An 18,667-nucleotide genomic window follows, 5' to 3' on the forward strand; every position below is an offset into this window, starting at 1 on the left:
ATCAGCTGCATGGTCGAGTTTCCAGAAGGCTGAACCCCCCTGATTAACATTAGAGACCCCCTGAAAGCCTCAAAGGCAAAATTTGAGGGGGGTCTATACATGTTACTGTGTAATTGGAAAACATGTTTTTTTTCCTAAAGATTTTTGGAAATTTCAGTTTTCCATCTATGATCTACATACATAATACACTTTGCATGCTTTCTTATCCTTTATAGCCAAACAAAATCTGACAGGGAAGATAGCCAATACTGCAGGGTGGTAAATGGGGTGGTAAATGGGGTGGTGAATGGGGTGGTGAAACAGTGCTGCGCAACAAATGGGAGATGGGACCCCCTCGATTATTAATGGGTATTTCGCACACTCTCCAAAACACAAGGCCAAGTCGACCCGTCATTGGCTACAGCAGAACAAAGTGAAGGTTCTGGAGTGACCATCTCAGTCTCCTGACCTCAATATCAGGAATAGAATACAGGACTGGAGGCTTTTTGCCAGGAAGAATGGGCAGTTTTACCATCTGAGGAGATAAAGGGCCTCATTCACAACTACCATAAAAGACTGCAAGCTGTCATTGATGTTAAAGGGGGAAATACACACTATTAACCTCTTCTTCACGCTTTCCCCAGGTACCAGCGTCACACGCAGCAACAAAAGTGTCAACCATGTCTAACTTTAACAAACACAGACATGCTGCATACCCACAGAAAGACATATACACCATTCTTATGTTCATGAAACACAGATAAAACACAGATGGATCAAACCAGCAGGAGTGTTACAGCGCACACATTGAAAAGCGGCACCGGCGCGTCAAACAAACAAGAAAACAAGTGCCTGTTGGACAGCAGAGAATCCACAGATTCCAGAGGTGCCATTTGTATCACTCTACGACCAAGATTCACGGATCCAGCCCCAAAATAAGAGCAAAACAACTGACTTTCAAGAAATACAAGCAGAAATGTTGTCTTACCTTTGCTGTAGTGACATGTAAATAAAATTAAATGGGTTTCAATAATTTGGTACCTAAGAAATCTCAAATGGCACAGATGGTGCCAAACTGTGCCAAAAGAGAGAACGCCTAGACATCTCTTTACTAAAACCTCTGTCATTTTACTCTGCTTCACTTCAGCAGCATCAGATTTTACACAGCTCATGTCCACATGTTGTTACATGACCTCCATGTGTTTTTAAGCTCCTAGTACATATTTTAAAGGTGATATTTGCTTTAAAATGCAATACATTTTAAATAGTGTTGTGTCGGTCAGGAGCGATTTGTTCGAAAGTACGAATCATTCGAGTGAACCAACTGACTGGGATCACTTCATGAACTGATTCGTTCCTTTCTCTGTGAATCACTCGTGAAGTCGTTCGCCAACGCCGTCACTCACTCGTGAATTTTTGGGAATCAACTCCAGCTAACGTGCGCCGAGCGGGGAGGGAGTGTCTAGTAAGAAGAACTGTGTCTGCCGTGCTGCTGTGATTCATTCGTGCCGTCAGTCACTGACTCAGTCATGATTCGCAAACAAACTGACACACAGAGAGCTGGTGAACTGTTAGCTGAGGACATGAATCTCGTCCGCGCTGTCACTCGCTCTATGACCCGCGGCGTGAACGTACTGCACTCAGGGAGGAGGTGAGTCATGTAGCAGGACACTGGGCTCCTGCTTAGCACTGAACGATTCTGTGAACAAATCATTTGAACAAATCGTTTTAATGAACTGATTCAAGTGATTCAGTACACTCAAATGAACTGCCGATCCCATCACTATGACACAGTGGCATCTACAGTGAAACTTACACCTCTGGTGGAATCTCACAGTGTTTTCTTTATTTTGATACCAAGATAATTCACATAGAGCTTGTAACTACAGAGATTTACTATATTTTAGTTTGGGCATGTCATTTTAGAGCAGGGACTCCAAAAAGAGGGTCAGGGAAGAAGAGGTTAAGAACTGGGGTATGTAAACTTTTGATCAGGGTCATTTGGGTAGTTTGTGTTGTCATTATGATTTAAAAAGAGTAAACACAGTCGTTTGACAATAAATGGCTTCAGTCGTCCACTAACCATGAGTGAAAGAAAAGTGTTTGTGTTATCATTCATACTGAAAAATCATACATTCTGCCAGCGTATGTAAACTTATGAGCACAACTGTATATAAAAGCTATTGTATTAGCTCTCCCTCCCTCTTTTCTCTCTCTCAGTCTTGTTTCTGTCTGTCTCTCGTGTCTCAGGTTCAGTGTAAACAGTAGAACAGCTTCTACACAGTTGTCATGGAAATTAATGTTGTGTTTCTTTTCTTCTGTTACACACACACACACACACACACACACACACACACACACACACACACACACACACACACACACACACACACACACACACACACACACACACACACACACAGACTCACGTCACTGGCCAGTTTAGCAGCGTTGCTGGCGATGATGATGTCAGGTCTGTCAGGAAGTGCATTGTAATGATGAAGCTCCTCTTTACCTTTAGTGTAGCCGACCTGAGACCAGCATGGGGCGCTCACGTCAACATCACGCAGACACAGTAACATACAGTGTGTGTGTGTGTGTGTGTGTGTGTGTGTGTGTGTGTGTGTGTGTGTGTGTGATTACATGGCTCTGGTTCTTGTTGACCTCCATGGCGTGTTCCACCTCAGGCAGTGTCTTCATGTTGGTGTAGTTGGACAGTCCCTTCTCACGGTTAAACTTGTCCTTATAAAACTTCTACAGAGACGGAAAAATACAGATACAGAAATATATAAACTGAGGTAAAGGACACAGAGGAAACTGTAGATATTTATATTAGTCTATTAAAGCTGAAATATCCATATATTTGGGGCAGGAATTCGGCAGAGACATCACAATACGATATTATCACGATATTGAAGTCACAATATTATCATGGTATTTAAGTCATGATATAATCATGATATTTAAAGCCTGTGTAAACCCAAATCCACAAACGTCTTCTAACTATGTAATTTAGGGTCTTATGTACATAATATTTAACATGTAAAAAATATTAGAAATCAGTTTTCATCCAAATTCAAAATCTTTGTCTTTTTAACTGTTGAAATGTGGGTTTTAATTGGACGGAGTTATCTCTTGGAAATGATCCAATCATAAATCATCCACTTCAGTGACGGTTAACAAAACCGTTCTGCTCAATCTGCCTCTTTGAGTCTGAGCCAACTCCCCCCATAGCCTTTTGCGATTACAATCTATATCTATACATGTGTATATCTATCTATATCTAATCATTATGTAAGTTTGTGCAGTTCCTGGATGTCATTTTTTGGATGTCAATCTGATAACTACCGCTCTCTAGAGAGTGGAGCGGCCTTGCTTGTGTAGCCGGCGCTCCCCGGCTCATCTCGAGCTGTGAGCTCTCTCACGCGAGCCCGAGGCTTCCACAGTATTATTTTTCTCCATACCCAGAGAAATGTCTGCGCTTTGGAATAATTTTTCTTTCCACTTCCGCCATCACGGAGGCTTTTTGGTGCCACCGGGGCCTGTTTTGTCTTCGAGTCGCCATGAACAATAACAGAGCAGTGTGACGAGGCTGCCGGGGCGCCTCCGTTTGAAAATAAAAAAATGACACGTCCTGACCGGTCCGTCAGTGTGGACGGGTATATAAGAAGGTGAAGATAAGGTAGTGGAAAGAAAAATAATTGCGGCTACACAAGCAAGGCTGCTGTCAATCAGCTGTCAATCAGAGCGTTAACTGACACGCCCACACTGTCCTGAGCAGTGGTCTAAACCAGTCCAAACCAGTTTTTTTAATAGTTATGAATAGTTATTTTCACTCAGACTTTTGTGGATGCTTAATGAGACACTCAAATTTGATATAATATAAGCATTTTTAATATGACAAGCCACGTTGCCAGAGGCTTTAAATCACAATATTATATTATGAAGACATGATATTAGCGAGATATTTAAGTCACGATATTATCACTATCTTGAAGTCATGATATTATCACGATATTGAAGTCACGATATTATCACAGTATTTGAGTTATGATGTCAAGATATTTAAGTAATGTATTTGCGAATTTGCGAAATCTATCTAGCATGTTTAGTGTCGTAGTTTTAAATATTGACAGTGAACAATAATCAATGTTGTTTTTCTGTTGTTCATACAACTCTCAGATCAGTTGTGTTGAGCAGCTGTGTGTGTGTGTGTGTGTGTGTGTGTGTGTGTGTGTGTGTGTGTGTGTGTGTGTGTGTGTGTGTGTGTGTGTGTGTGTGTGCGTGTGTGTCTGTGTGTGTCATTCGCTCCAGTTAGCATCACATTGCTCGGTCAAACAGCAGATCGAGTTTCAGTTCATGTTCAGCTTTTCATCATCTGACTCCTTGAGGCTGCTGCTGGTGTGTGTGTGTGTGTGTGTGTGTGTGTGTGTGTGTGTGTCTGTGTGTGTGTGTGTGTGTGTGTGTGTGTGTGTGTGTGTGTGTGTGTGTGTGTGTGTGTGTGACAGTAGGTCAGTGTCTCTGTCCTCAGGCTGAAGAGGAACACATCTGTTCTGTGTTCACACCTCAACAAACAAATACACAAACACAATCCTACTGTGTGTGTGTGTGTGTGTGTGTGTGTGAGAGATATGTTGTACAGTTTTATCTCCATACTGCAGTTTCATTTTTTCCCTGCATGTCTTCTGACTGAAGACTAAACCAAGCAGTCTCCACGGTTCTCACACCTTGACATTAAAAAATAAGTACTTTCATTGACCCATGTCCATTTAGGGCAGTTTTCAAAACTTTCAATGATTTCAAGCACCCATGGGTACTCTGAAGGACACGTCGGCGGTGGTGGTGACCTAAATATCAAGTCACTTCTTTCCTTCACAAAATGAAGGCACTTTAACTCATGTCCATTAGGGGACCTTTTCAAAAACTTTCAAGGACCTTTTCAGCACAAAAGGTTTAGTGAGAGCAGAAAACTCAACATCAACAATGTCATGAACATTTTCTCACGTCGCTCTGCGTCTTCATCAGCTCTTTGGCGAACACGGTCTCGATGGTCTGAGGCATGTGTGCGTACAGACTGCAGCTCGCCTCCTTCTTACTCTCCTCTCTGTACGCTTTCTGCAACACAGATACAACGGCTCACCCTACAGGAGCACACAGGAACTGCTCAGGTTTGCTGTTTTGTTTGTTTGTTTGTTGGTTTACCTGGCTATGCAGCTGAGTTTGCTCCTTCGCATGTTGAGTTTCTTTGGTTTCAGGCAGCAGAGAATACAAACTGTTCACCAGCTCCTTCTTACTGGACTCTTTATATTTACTCTGGGAGAAGAAAACAAGCAAACAAACAAACAAACAGTAGATTAATGTCATGGAGCAACTGATTGTAGCATTGTAGCCAGTTACGTAGCTACAATTGCAATGAAACGAAAGGAACCCTAAAAGACCTCGGTATGAATGTCAAAAACGTCAAGATAAAGTTTACGGTAAATGGAGGGTCTATATAGGACATGCTTTTGAACGGTGGAGAGAGTTTAAAGCTGAGAGGAATTTCAAAACGGATGCAGAATGGGCTACTCTTCTCCTAGACAGGTAAGTTCAGCTTGGCTAACTACGTTAGCATCATAGCTCGACTGGCGAGTTCTGTTTTTAACTGATCCCTCGGTTTTGGAGGCTGCCGTACTGACGCACCGGCAGTTCTGTTCTGTCAGCGGCTGCGGCTGGTTATGCTCGGCGCGGATTGCAGCGGCAGTTCAGATGACAGAGATGCGTCTTTTGGTCACTTTCTAATTATGTCCAGCTTGTTATGTATTGTATATGTATTGTTCTGTGTAGCAGTGTAGCTCACAACAATAGTATCTGTGCTCATACAGAAAGGTGTGGTTTCACTGACAGCTTAGACCAGGAGGGGGTTGTTCTATGTAAATGTGATGATTCTGTCTCTTGGTTCTCAGAAGGTGTAAATCTTTGAGGCTAAAATTCTCCTTAAAGCAGTTTGAAGAGTGCCTACATTCAAATGGCCATATCTTCTTCAAATATTATCCGATTCGACCTTTCTGTCACGGACAGACGTGGTGCCATTGGAGCTTCCCTGGTTGGTCATGCCAAGGCGATATCCCATAGTGAATCACCTCACTCTTTTTTATCAATGAACCGGGGTTACGTTGAGTAACCCTTCGTTTTGCTGCTCAGCATGATGTTGTCTATGTACAGTGCCTTGAGATGATGTATGTTATGATTTGGCTCTATACAAATAAAATTGAATTCGAATGAATTGTTTGGGGACCTAAAAAAACATCTCCTGTGAGCCATCTGTGGGCCCCCGACCCAGTCTTTGGGAACCATTAGAAACTTTAATGTATCGTGATACGACCGTTTGACATCATGTGATATTTATCATGTATCGTGTTGAGATTCTAACTGTTTAATCTTAGTCTATAATTGAATATGTTTTATATAATTATACTTAATAATTATAAAGAGATTATTATGAAGTATGTTCTTTTCTCTCACCTCACTGTGCGTCTCAGCCATGTCTTTGACAAACTGTGTCTCCAGAGTCTCTGGCAGCAGAGAGTACAGACTGATGGACAGATCTTCTTTGTCCTTCCTGTATGAGGTCTGAAAGACAATAACAAAACCAAAAGAAATGTATACTGTATTTATAAAACAATTAGGGCTGTCAAAATTAACGCGTTAACGCAGGATGATTAATTTGTGGAATGAACGCATTCATTTTTTTAACGCATTAACACGCTTTCTCACTTTCATTGTGCTGGCACTCAACATAAGTCAAGTAAGTCAAGATATAATATACATATGACCAGATCTACGTTGGACATACACACACACACAGACAGACACACACACCTGACTCTGAAGTTCCGACATCTGTTTAGCGAACTCCATCTCGTTGGTTTGTGACATGTGGTGAAAAACGCTGCTGCTGATCTCGTCTATGCCTTTCTGTCTGTATTTACTCTGACAAAACACACACAAACATCAGATGTAAAGACACACACATATATGTGTATGTAATGTATGTATAGAGTGGACGTGGTGTCTGACCTGACTTTGAAGCTCCATCGCAGATTTAGCTGCCTTCATGTCCTCAGTGTGAGGCAGCAGAGAGTAGAGGCTGGAGCTCAGCTCTTTCTTACCTTCTCTGTACTTCACCTGTACATCAAACACAAACACAAACACATCACACAATAAGACCTTTATTAACAACTTTTTTATTTTATTGTCCTTACTTAAAGGACAGTGATCAGTGTGGATTCAGAGAAGGGCGGTCGTGCTGCGGACAAGTGCTAAACCTCACGCAGTTCATCGAAGATGGCTTCGAGACCGGTAAGATGACTGGTACTGTATTTGTCAACCTCACGGCTGCCAATGATACAGCGAACCACCGAGCTCTACTGACTAAAGTAGCCCGTATGATCAAGTACACACAGATTGTTCGGATCACAGAGTCACTCCTGACAAACTGCCGCTTCTTTGTTGAAATGGACGGCAAACGCAGTCGATGGAGAACACAGAAGAATGGTCTACCACAGGGATCAGTACTAGCACCAATGCTCTTCAAATGACCAGCCCGTCTTCAATAACATCCACAGGTTCATCTAAGCAGATGACCTTTGCTTGGCCACTCAGGCAAAAAGCTTCAAGAACATCGAAGTACGCCTTACGGATGCTCTGAAGACACTAACGGGCTACTACAGAACATGGTTTTTGAACACTAACCCAGGCAAGACGCAGGTCTGCACCTTCCATCTAAACAACCGAGATGGAAACTGAAAATCGTGTGGGAAGGGAAAGAACTAGAGAACACACCCTACCCCGTGTACCTTGGTGTTTCCCTGGACAGGACCTTGTCTTTCAAAGAGCATGTTACCAAGCTCCGGAGAAAAGAGTGTCCACCTGCAACAACCTTGCCAACTCCAGATGGGGTGCTGACCCAAAGACCCTCGAGCAGACCGCGCTGGCACTGTGCTTCTCTACAGCTGAGTACTGCGCTGCAGTATGGGAGAGGTCAGCCCATGCTTCCAAGGTCGACGTGCAGCTCAACAGAACCTGTCGCACCATCACCGGCACTCTGAAAGCAACCCCCCTGCCAGCACTGTACAAGCTTTCAGGTATTTGCCCACCTGGCGTACGCCGAGAAGCCCAAGCAAGAACCGAGCGTGACAAGCAGCTGAACGACCCACTGTACGGACACCAGGAGGTCCCCCAGCGGCTGAAATCATGCCACAGCTTCATGACTGTTGAAGGTCTCGGAGCACTTCCGCCAAACACCTTCAAGTTGGAGAGGTGGAAGGAGAATGACTCCAACAATAATGAGATCTACCACCCCCTAGTGAGTCACTTCCCCCAGGAGCAGACCTACCGAGGAGAATGCAGCCTGCCCCTGCGGGGCGAACCCCCAAACTACACAACACCTCCAACAGAACTGTGAACTTGGCACAACATGCACTGACGAAGGTCTACGAGAGGCCAACCAGACTGCCCGTCAGTGGATACAGCAGTGGAGCGACAAGATATGATGATGACTTAAAGGACACACAATACTGGACCTGACTGTACAGCTCTGCCATGTCTCTCGCGTGTTGAGTGTCCAAAGTTTCAGGGAGTTGATGATACAAACAGCTGCTCGCCTCCCTCTTACTCGCCTCCTTGTACTTCACCTGCAGGAAACATGGACTGTGTGTTACGTGGACTCCTGAAGCCTGATCACACACACAGAAACACACACACACACACACACACACACACACACACACAGGTGGTTCTTCTCACCTCACTCTGAAGCTCAGACACAGTCCTGACGAGCTGCGTCTCTGTGGTTTGTGGCAGCTGAGAGTAAAGACTGTGAGACAGGCTCCTGATCCCGTCTTCTCTGTATTTACTCTGGAGACACACACACACACACACACACATACTGTGTAACATCACACACATATCGGTAAAACCTCACATCTGTGTGTGTGTTTACGTCACTGTGCAGATCGGACATCTTGGCAGCCAGCTGGGTCTCCGCCGTCTGCGGCAGCTGAGAGAACAAACTGGACGACATCAGCTTCCTCCCACTCTCCTTGTATTTATTCTGGATTAAAGGTCAGCAGAGATGATTTATACGTGTTATTTTATTACTGGAGTCTACAGAAGCAGCTCTGTATTATATACAGTATATACATTAAGTATATATATTAGTGCTGTCAGTTTAACGTGTTATTAACGGCTTTAACGCAAGATTAATGTTCTTTTTGGCCGAGCAAACTTTGTATTTTTTTTCACATGCTAACTAGTAAAGTTAGAAAAACTACAACACCACACCAGATCTCGCTTGACCGGAAACAAAACATCAGGGCAAAATGAAATCAAGGGACATTTAGAATAGATAAAAATGTGCAATGAATTGCGATTACATTAATGCAATTAAATATTTTAATACACCCTGGACAGTTTTGACAGCACTATATATAAAAAGAGATAAAGTGGATAAATTAAACTACTAAATAAATCAGTATACAGTATAATTTCTTATTTACTTTGCATTTTTAGTCTAATTCATTTCTTTTGAGGTTTAACTCTTAAACACCTCAGCCTGAAAATGTAAATGTTTTTGCTTTTGATAATTTCTCCAGAATAACTTTTGATATGTGGCAGTTATTTACAATTCCCTGCATGAAAACATAATTATTAATGAATGTTTTCATGACATTTTATTGAGGAAAAATACTGTAGCTGTACATGAACACCAGATTTTTTGCGTGTGTACCTCACTCTGCAGCTCAGTGACCTCTTTGACACGCTGCGTCTCCAGAGTCTCAGGCAGGTGATGGTACAGAGAACTGCTCGTCTCTTTCTTTCCCGTCTCCTTGTACTTGACCTGCAGGAGATAAAAATGAACTAAAATATAATAGAAAAGAGACCAAACCAAAACCAAATCCAAAAGAAACAAAGTTGGAAAAGCAAGAATAAAAAAGAGACAACAGAAAAAGTCAGTCTACTGTCTTTATCTCACTGTTAGACAGACATTTCCAACAGGAAACTGACGTTTGTAAACCACTCACTCTCCCACACCAAAGTCCATAGTTTAGCGCACATGTTTAAATACCTCAAACATACTTAAACTATCCCTTTAATTCCTTGGAGAAGAAGTGGAGGACAGTGAAGGAATGATCAGCAGCCATGTTACTGATAACAAGACAAGAATAGACCACAGCTGATCTGTCATGTTTCTGCTCGTCCACACTTCTTTGTCGTAGTAGTGTAGTTTTTCAGGATGTAGTACACATAAAATAAGACACGTTTTCACATTATTTCATTTTAGTAGTTATTCTTTCAAAATAAAAGACACGTTTTTACCTTTTCTTCCATTTTGATAGTTATTCTTTCAAATGAAATACATTTGTTATGATATCTTCCATTCAATGAGCTAACTTTATATTGTCATAATACAGTAGTGGTAACAGGAAGTAGTGTTGCATCCTCTCACCTCACTGTGCGTCTCAGCCATGTCTTTGACAAACTGTGTCTCCAGAGTCTCTGGCAGCAGAGAGTACAGACTGATGGACAGATCTTCTTTGTCCTTCCTGTACAAGGTCTGGAGAGAAAAAATAAAGTTACTTTACCTTTATTTTCACGCTGAACTCTGGGTTAAAACATTACAAATGTGGGAAATTAACATTAAGAGAGTAAATTAAATCAGATTTTTGACAGATCCTGTGTGTGTGTGTGTGTGTGTGTGTGTGTTCAGGTTGCTCACCTACCTCACTCTGTATCTCAGACATGTGCTTGGCAAACTGCGTCTCAGCCGTTTCAGGCAGAAGTGAGTACAGATTCTTAGCCACGTCTTTCTTTGCCTCCTCTTTGTACTTCAACTGAAAAGAGAAAACAAAATGGTGGATGTTCACAGGTCTGCACACTTGGCTGCTATGATACGTCGTGATCGCTTGTGTTCCTCACCTCACTGTAAACATCTCTGAGTTCCTTGGCCTGCTGCATCTCCTTGGTTTCAGGCAGATGATGATACAGAGAGTCACTCGCCTCAGTCTTACTGACCTCTTTGTATTTAACCTTCACAGAGAGAGACAAGAAAAGACAAGAACTTAAATAAATATCCTGCTATGATGTGGGGTTGATGCAGTTCAGGTCTAGGCTCAGCAACATTATGTTCCTAAAGAATGAGGATTAACTGAATGACCAGATTATTCCATCAATGGATTTCTTCTTCCCTGATGGCACGGGCATTCCAAGATGGCGATGTCAGGATTTATCCGGCTCAAATTGTGAAAGAGTGGTTCATTTTCACCACAGAGTCCAGACCTTAACCTCATTGAGAATGTTTGGGATGTACTGGAGCTTTGCACAGTGGTCTGACTCTCCCATCATCAATACAAGAACTTGGTGAAAAAGTAATGCAACACTGGACGGAAATAAATCTTGTGACATTGAAGAAGCTTATTGAAACAATGTCACACAATTTCCTTGATTTTTATTACATTTTATTAAAAAAAAAACATAAAACAAAAAAAACCGAGTAGTACTTTAAAATGGACCTAGAACGGAAGTTCCAATTAACGCTGTTTTTTAGTGTGTATCTGTGTCATTACCTTGTTTACGAAGCCCTGAAGGTTCTAAACAAACAGTTCAGCCACTGCTGAGAACGCTGTGTTTTATTGTAATCCACAGCTCAGTGAGATCTCTGAAAAAACCGTAATAGTTACGTAAACAGCATTTCTCCTGAACAGCAGATCCTCCGGCTCCGGGCACTAGTCCGGGCACATCCGGTTGCGTACATTGAACCGCAGAAGAAGAATAACGTCCGTTGTGGAGGTGTTTCACGAGCGACAGTGTCTTCTGACTCTGGGTCTGACTCTGGGTCAAAGGTCGTCAAAGGGACTGCGGCGGGGAGTCGTGAAGAAGCTATTTTTAAACACTGTTAAAACAATGTTTTGATAATGAGGAGCAGTGCATCCACCGTTCCAGAAGGGAGAGCTGTGCTTCTGAGAGCGGGTGTGCTGAATATGTCACTTCCAGTTACTGTCCAATCACAAGACAGTTGGGAAGGCTCTACTCTGGCTGGCCAATCACAACACACTCTGTCTTCTGGGTGTGAGAGTTGAGTCTGAAACATCACGGCTGAGGAACAGCGTCATAAAAGAGGATTTCTATCGGCTCGTTTACAGCAACGAGTGTAAACCAAAAAATGATTACATTACATGTCATTTAGCAGACACTTTTATCCAAAGTGACTTACAATAAGTGCATTTCAACATTTGGGTACAAACAAGAGCTAGATGTAAGTAAGTGCTTCAAATATGCCAAACTATAGGGTGCTACTAGTGCGCTAGTGCGATGTATGTGCGGTTGATGGTTCCATACCTGACTCTGCAGCTGTGAAGCCACTTTAGCGTGAGCTGTGTCCAGAGTCTCAGGCAGCTTTGAGTAGAGACAGCTGGACAAGTCCTTCTTCACTGCTTCTTTATATTTGTTCTAAAAAATAAAATGTTCACATTTAAGAAGCTGAAAAATCACAAAAACTTGTTTTTAATTGTTAAAAAAAACAGTCAAACCTATGAATTAATGATCAAAACAGTCTTAAAGAGTCCTGATCTCTGCCTAAACACAAACAACAAACAAAAAGCCACAAGTTGACATATTTGTGGTGTTTACGAGCGACTGTACCTCACTCTGAAGTTCAGAAACAGTTTTGACAAACTGAGTTTCGTTGGTTTCTGGCAGCTGCGAGTAAATGCTGACACTCTGACTCTTCCTCCCACTTTCTTTATATTTGTTCTACAGACGAAAATAAAACAAAATCCACAGCATTTAGATAGAAAAAAAGTTTTGATGTTGAGAATAAGGTGAAGGAAAAGCCGGACCTGACTCTGCAGCTCCGTCAGCTCACGAGCAATTTGTGTCTCTGCCGTTTCAGCGAGCTGAGAGTAAAGAGATGACGACGTCTGCTTCATCCCTCCATCTTTGTACTTGTTCTGTCAGAGGAGGGACAGGGGATGAGGAAAAACACAGAAATGAAAGATGGTGGATGAAATATTGAGTGTGAAGGATTAAGGACAAAAAGGCAAAATGGAGGATTCAAAAAATGACAGAGGACTGATTAAGAGAAATGATTCAGAAAAAAAAAAAAAGATAAAGGATGATAAGTGAAAGACAAAATATTAAACATGAACGAAGATAGAAGATGAAACATCAAAAGACAAGATGAAACATTTAAAAGATAAGATAAATTAAAGCTAGAGGATAAAATGAGAGACAGGATGAAGAAGGTGGAGAAAGACTGACTTGACTCTGCAGCTCCGTCACTTCTTTGACACGTTTAGTTTCCAGAGTCTCAGGAAGTTTAGAGTAAAGAGACGACAACGTCTGCTGTTTGGACTCCTGTTTGTACTTCACCTGACAACACAGAGAGACTTATTAACGTGTTAAACTCACCACAGTCTCATCAAACCAACAAAGGGAAAAAATTCCTCCTCTCTCACTGTTATCAGTCAGTCGTTATCAGCTGTTTAACCAATGAGCATCCAGCATCAGGTCCACACTGTGGTGGACACATTTAGATTCATGATAGCATGAGGAGGTCCCCCACTAAGCTCCTCCCACTGTGACTTATTGGCTGTCTGCGTTCATTTAAAAACTTGGATGTGATTCCTCATCAAAGTCCATAGAGAAAATCAGTGATTTGAACATCACAGCACACAGGAGTTGTTGATCCACTGCTGCCTCCATCACAATTTCAAATGTCTTATTTTGTCACTTCTGCATTTAAAATCCTTTATTCAGATTTAACACAGTGACACAAACTGACCACACGAGGCAGCAGTAGACCAGCAGCTCCTGTGCCCCTGCAAGCTAAAATCACTGTAAAGGAGGTGATCAGGTGATTGTCCTCACCTCACTGTGAGTCTCAGCCATGTCTTTCACAAACTGTGTGTTCAGAGTCTCAGGCAGCAGAGAGTACAACGTGTCACACAGGTCCTCTTTGTCCTTCCTGTACTTTACCTGAAGACGACAAGAAAAACAACAACAATGTAAACAAATAAAGAGAAACGTTCTTAGTGAGTGAGGAGAGGAACACACACCTCACTCTGAATCTCTGACATGTGTTTGGCAAAATGCATCTCAGTCGTGTCAGGGAGGAGACGATAGAGAGATGAGGACATGTCCTTCTTACTGTCTTCTTTATATTTCACCTGCAGCAGGACAACAAACAAGCAATCAAACACACAAACAGAATCAGTGCTTGTGTACAGATGTAAACAAACAGGATCTTTTCACTCAAACTTCAATATAACATCAGATGTGACGTTCACGTTAAAAACCTGCTTCAGTCTCATAAAGCAGGGCTCTCAAGTCTTGTCATGCACTCTCGCCACACATTGTATTTCTCACGCTGATAAAAAAAATATTAAAATATCTCTGGCGCGCCACTATCGATGTGGAACCGGTGAGGAAACTGTTCTCATACACGTGTTTGCCTCGTTTACTCCTGAGCAGTGCTCATTTTAGCGGATACTCCACCTTGTGGTCAAAAGGAGAAACCGCACCTCTCTGTTTGTGCTCCTTCTCATCATAGAAACTCAAGCACAAATACTATTTTGTGAGCTACACTGCTACACAGAACAGGACATATACAACTGGACATAATAACCTCTTAACATCGGAAATGAAATAACTTGTAAATATGTAGGACGGGGGCTATCTTATTCTGTTATCATTTTTGTCCTCACACTAGTGTAGTCATCTGTTCATCATCCGTTTTTGTTGTTTCTTTTCTTTACGAAATAACAGTTAGCAGGCCAGTTGCAGTAAATACAGTTTCATTGTTGCATAGTTCCATTTCAGTCAAGAGGCTATTTTAGCTGTAATATCTTATTTTATATCCTGGCCATGCATACATTAATCGTTGCATTTGTCTGTTTCAAAGATGTCAGCTCCCTACCCCCACCCTGAAGGCCTCAAACTGACATCAACGCCTACGACACACAATCATATTTTTTTTCTGGTCTCGGTCTTGGTCTCGATATCCTCTGGTATTGTCTTGGTTTAGTCGGTCTTGACTACGTCTGTTTGACAGTGAGATAAAGACGTGAACATGTTCTTTTTGTGTCTTTTGTTAAGTGGCTGAAATCCAATGTTAAACATTAATATCATAATAAATACAAAGATAACTTTACCTGACTCTGAATCTCCGTCACTTCCTTCGCTCGTTCAGTCTGGATTGTTTGAGGGAGAGTAGAGAAAAGAGAGGACGACAAATCCTTCTGTACATCCTCTTTATATTTGACCTGTGGACAGAAAAGCACTGAGGTCAACATTTATGTCTTTAACAATCATTTAAAATGTGGATATTTGAGTTGATCAAAAATGTAGGTCAACTCTGCTTCAGAAATAAGACATGAAGCTGAAAATGATGATCCATGATTTAAACGGACAGACAGACAGACGGTGGTGAGGTCAACGTTGCTTTGGTCACCTGACTCTGGATCTGTGAGGCCTGTTTGGCGTGTTGAGTGTCCAGAGTTTCAGACATGGTCGAATATAAACAGCTCGAAGCCTCCTGTCGTCCAGACTTCCTGTACTTTGTCTTAAAAACAACAGGAAACAGGAAAACACACATTGTTTATTAAGTGTTTATTCATTTGTCATGAGGAAATAAAAAATATATTTAAGACACAGAAATTAAGGATTTTCTTTAATAAAAATGAGTATGAAAACAAAATGTGTGACTGAATCAACGGATTCATCATGTGACCTGAGATTGTGCAGAAATAGTCAACTTAGATAAGTGTAGAAATAAAGATTACAAGAAAGAAACAAATAAATAAACAAACACTTTTAAACAAAACTACATAAATACATAAATTAAATAAATGTAAAACTGTTAAATATGTTTAAATAAATTATAATAAATGAATAAAGGTAGGGATACATTTTAAGAAATAAATGTAGAAACAAATAAACAAATAAATCCATAATAAATGCAGAAAAACAGACAGAATGTAGACGTGTATATATATGTATGTATATATTATAAATGTATGTCAAATTGGAACTAGATAAATAAGACTGAATAAAATGAAGTACATAGATGTAGAAATACATGAATAAATGAATGAATAGCTAAAATGAATAAATGTAGAAATGTAGAATACAACTGTGAAAAAAAGTAGAAATAAATAAGTAAATGAGTAAAACTGGAAATAAATACACAATAGATTCATGTAAAACTATAAAAATGTCCTTCATTCATGGACTAATTGTATTTATTTGTTAATGTCAGTAATTATGTGTTGTTTTTGTGTGTGTGTGTGTGTGTGTGTGTGTGTGTTTGTGTGTGTGTGTGTGTGTGTCTGACCTCACTCTGTAGTTCAGAAACACTTTTATTAAACACGGTGTCGTTTGTGTCGACCATGTGACTGTAGAGACTCTGACTCTTCATCGCGTCCTCTTTGTATTTTTTCTACAAACAAACGCAGAGAACATGTTTACATTCACTGGTCGCATGATTCAACTCATTTTACGACACTATTATTATCATAACTGTGAATTTGATTATTTAATTTCTTCCAAGTGATGGCGCTGTTTCTTACTTTACTCTCATGTAAAGTCGCATGTTTCGTTGCATCCAAACTTTTTAACGTCAACGGAACTTTCTCTTTATGATATTTTTGAATGAATGAATTTGATGAAGGCAGCTAAGAGTAGTCAAGTGAGAATGACAGATACAGCTGGGTATCATCAGCATAGCAGTGATATGAGAAAACATGTGAGCGGATGATCTGGCCCAGTGAGGTGGTGTATATGGCAAAGAGGAGAGGCCCCAGCACCAAGCCTTGGGGCAACCCTGTGGCAAGATGTGCAGATGTGTGACCTAGCCAGGACACATTGAACCAACGCCCAGTGACATAGGGTTTGGGTGCTTTTCCTGTGATGCCCATGTTTGAGAGTATGGACAATAGGACACGGTGGTTAACAGTGTCAAATGCTGATAGGTAGATAGCCTCACTCACTCCTCCCCCTTGGTCAGATCTTCCGTAAATTCAATATCCACTTCCACTGTTATGCGGACGACACCCAGCTCTACCTTTCTTCCAAACCCACCTCCACCTTCCCGCCCTCTTCCCTCTGTAACTGTCTACAAGAAATCAAAACCTGGTTCTCTTCCAATTTCCTGAAACTCAACAGTGATAAAATCGAGGTTCTCCTCATAGGTTCCAAATCCACTCTAGCCAACACTCCAAGTTTCACCATCCCCATGGATAACTCCTCTGTTTGCCCCTCCCTACAGGTAAAGAGTCTGGGTGTCGTCCTTGACGGCACTCTCTCATTCCAGACCCACATCAATAACACCACTCGATCAGCCTATTACCATCTCTGCAGCATCAACCGTCTCTGCCCATCTCTACAAGTCCATTCATAAACTCCAATTGGTTCAGAGCTCTGCCGCCCGCATCATCATCAGGATCCCATCTATCAATCACATCACACCTGTTCTGCAACAGCTTCACTGGCCTCCGGTTGAACACCCCTTCCCGGACACTCAGATCTGGCTCTTCTATCAGCCTCATTGTGCCTCCTGCCCGTCTGACCACCAGGGGGCCAGAGCCTTCAGCCGCTCTACCCCCGCCTCTGGAACTCCCTCCCCCCGGCATCAGGAACATTGTCTCATTCCCCACCTTCAAATCCCATCTGAAAACCCACATTTTAAAACAGGTCTACTCCCTCTCACTCTCTAACTCTCTCCCGTTGCTGTTATTATTATGTGACCTTGAGTGTCATGAAAGGCGCATTATTATTATGATTATTATTATAATAGGTCAAGCAGGATGAGTACTGAGGACTTAGTTAACGCTCTGGTTTCTGTCACAGACAACAGAGCCTTTTCAGTGGAGTGGCCACTTTTGAAGCCAGATCAGTTAGGGTCAAGTAAGTCATTTCGGGAGCGGAACTCAGTGACCTGCTTGAACACCGCTCTTTCAGTGGTCTTAGTGAGGATGGGAGGAGAGAGACCGGCTGATAGTTTTCCACCTGAGTGGGAGAAAGGGAAGGTTTTTTAGCAGTGGTGTAACCTGAGCGTGTCTGAATGCAGAAGGACATGTGTGATTGCTGCTGTGACTATCAGAGCTATAGATAGCATGAGGTTGGTTGGGATGAGGTCCAGTGACCAGTAGGACTGCTACATGGGATTGGTGAGGCCCTTTACAGGAGGAGCAGTGAACTAACTGCTGATAGCTTCCACTTTGTCAATAAAAAATGAAGCAAAGGCATCTGCTGTCAGGTTGGTAGCGGGTAGAGTTTTGAAGGTAGGTTTCCTGGTGTCAGTGGTATTGTCAATCTTGTTATTGTAGAAAGCCTTTTAAGCAGTGACACTGGATGAGAAGAAGGTTAGTAGTGACTGTAATTTGTTTAGGTCAGAGGAACATTTTGTTTTGTGCCATTTTCTTTCTGCAGCTCTGAGGCTGGTGTGCAGCGACCAGAGGGTATCAGTAAGCCATGGGTGAGGCTGAGAGGATTAAGCAGGTTTGGTGGAACACAGGACATCCAGAAAGAGCGCAGTGTAGAGCTGAGACGGCCAGTGGCATTATTAACCTCCAGGGAGGAGAATGTGCTGGAGAGTGGAAGAGCGGAGGCTACAAGGGAGGAGAATTGGGGCCGAAGGAAACCATGGGGT

General features: G+C 42.0%; 1 protein-coding gene across 1 annotated transcript in view; it reads right to left on the reverse strand.

The window, feature by feature from the left end:
• The window catches only part of LOC310937513 (uncharacterized protein), a gene marked incomplete at both ends in the record, with an annotated part of 57,048 nt that overhangs the window by 13,493 nt on the left and 24,888 nt on the right, over nucleotides 1-18,667 (reverse strand). The window contains 23 exon segments of the mRNA XM_083901796.1: nucleotides 2,409-2,510; nucleotides 2,623-2,733; nucleotides 4,984-5,094; nucleotides 5,182-5,292; nucleotides 6,484-6,591; nucleotides 6,841-6,951; nucleotides 7,039-7,146; nucleotides 8,544-8,654; nucleotides 8,767-8,877; nucleotides 8,963-9,073; nucleotides 9,749-9,859; nucleotides 10,469-10,576; nucleotides 10,743-10,853; nucleotides 10,939-11,049; nucleotides 12,358-12,468; nucleotides 12,661-12,771; nucleotides 12,858-12,968; nucleotides 13,279-13,389; nucleotides 13,888-13,995; nucleotides 14,076-14,186; nucleotides 15,171-15,281; nucleotides 15,470-15,580; nucleotides 16,352-16,456. Coding sequence (XP_083757922.1) covers nucleotides 2,409-2,510; nucleotides 2,623-2,733; nucleotides 4,984-5,094; nucleotides 5,182-5,292; nucleotides 6,484-6,591; nucleotides 6,841-6,951; nucleotides 7,039-7,146; nucleotides 8,544-8,654; nucleotides 8,767-8,877; nucleotides 8,963-9,073; nucleotides 9,749-9,859; nucleotides 10,469-10,576; nucleotides 10,743-10,853; nucleotides 10,939-11,049; nucleotides 12,358-12,468; nucleotides 12,661-12,771; nucleotides 12,858-12,968; nucleotides 13,279-13,389; nucleotides 13,888-13,995; nucleotides 14,076-14,186; nucleotides 15,171-15,281; nucleotides 15,470-15,580; nucleotides 16,352-16,456 — 2,526 coding nt within the window.

The sequence above is a fragment of the Microchirus variegatus genome (assembly GCF_963457635.1).
Source record: "Microchirus variegatus genome assembly, chromosome: 15".
Lineage (NCBI taxonomy): Eukaryota > Metazoa > Chordata > Actinopteri > Pleuronectiformes > Soleidae > Microchirus > Microchirus variegatus.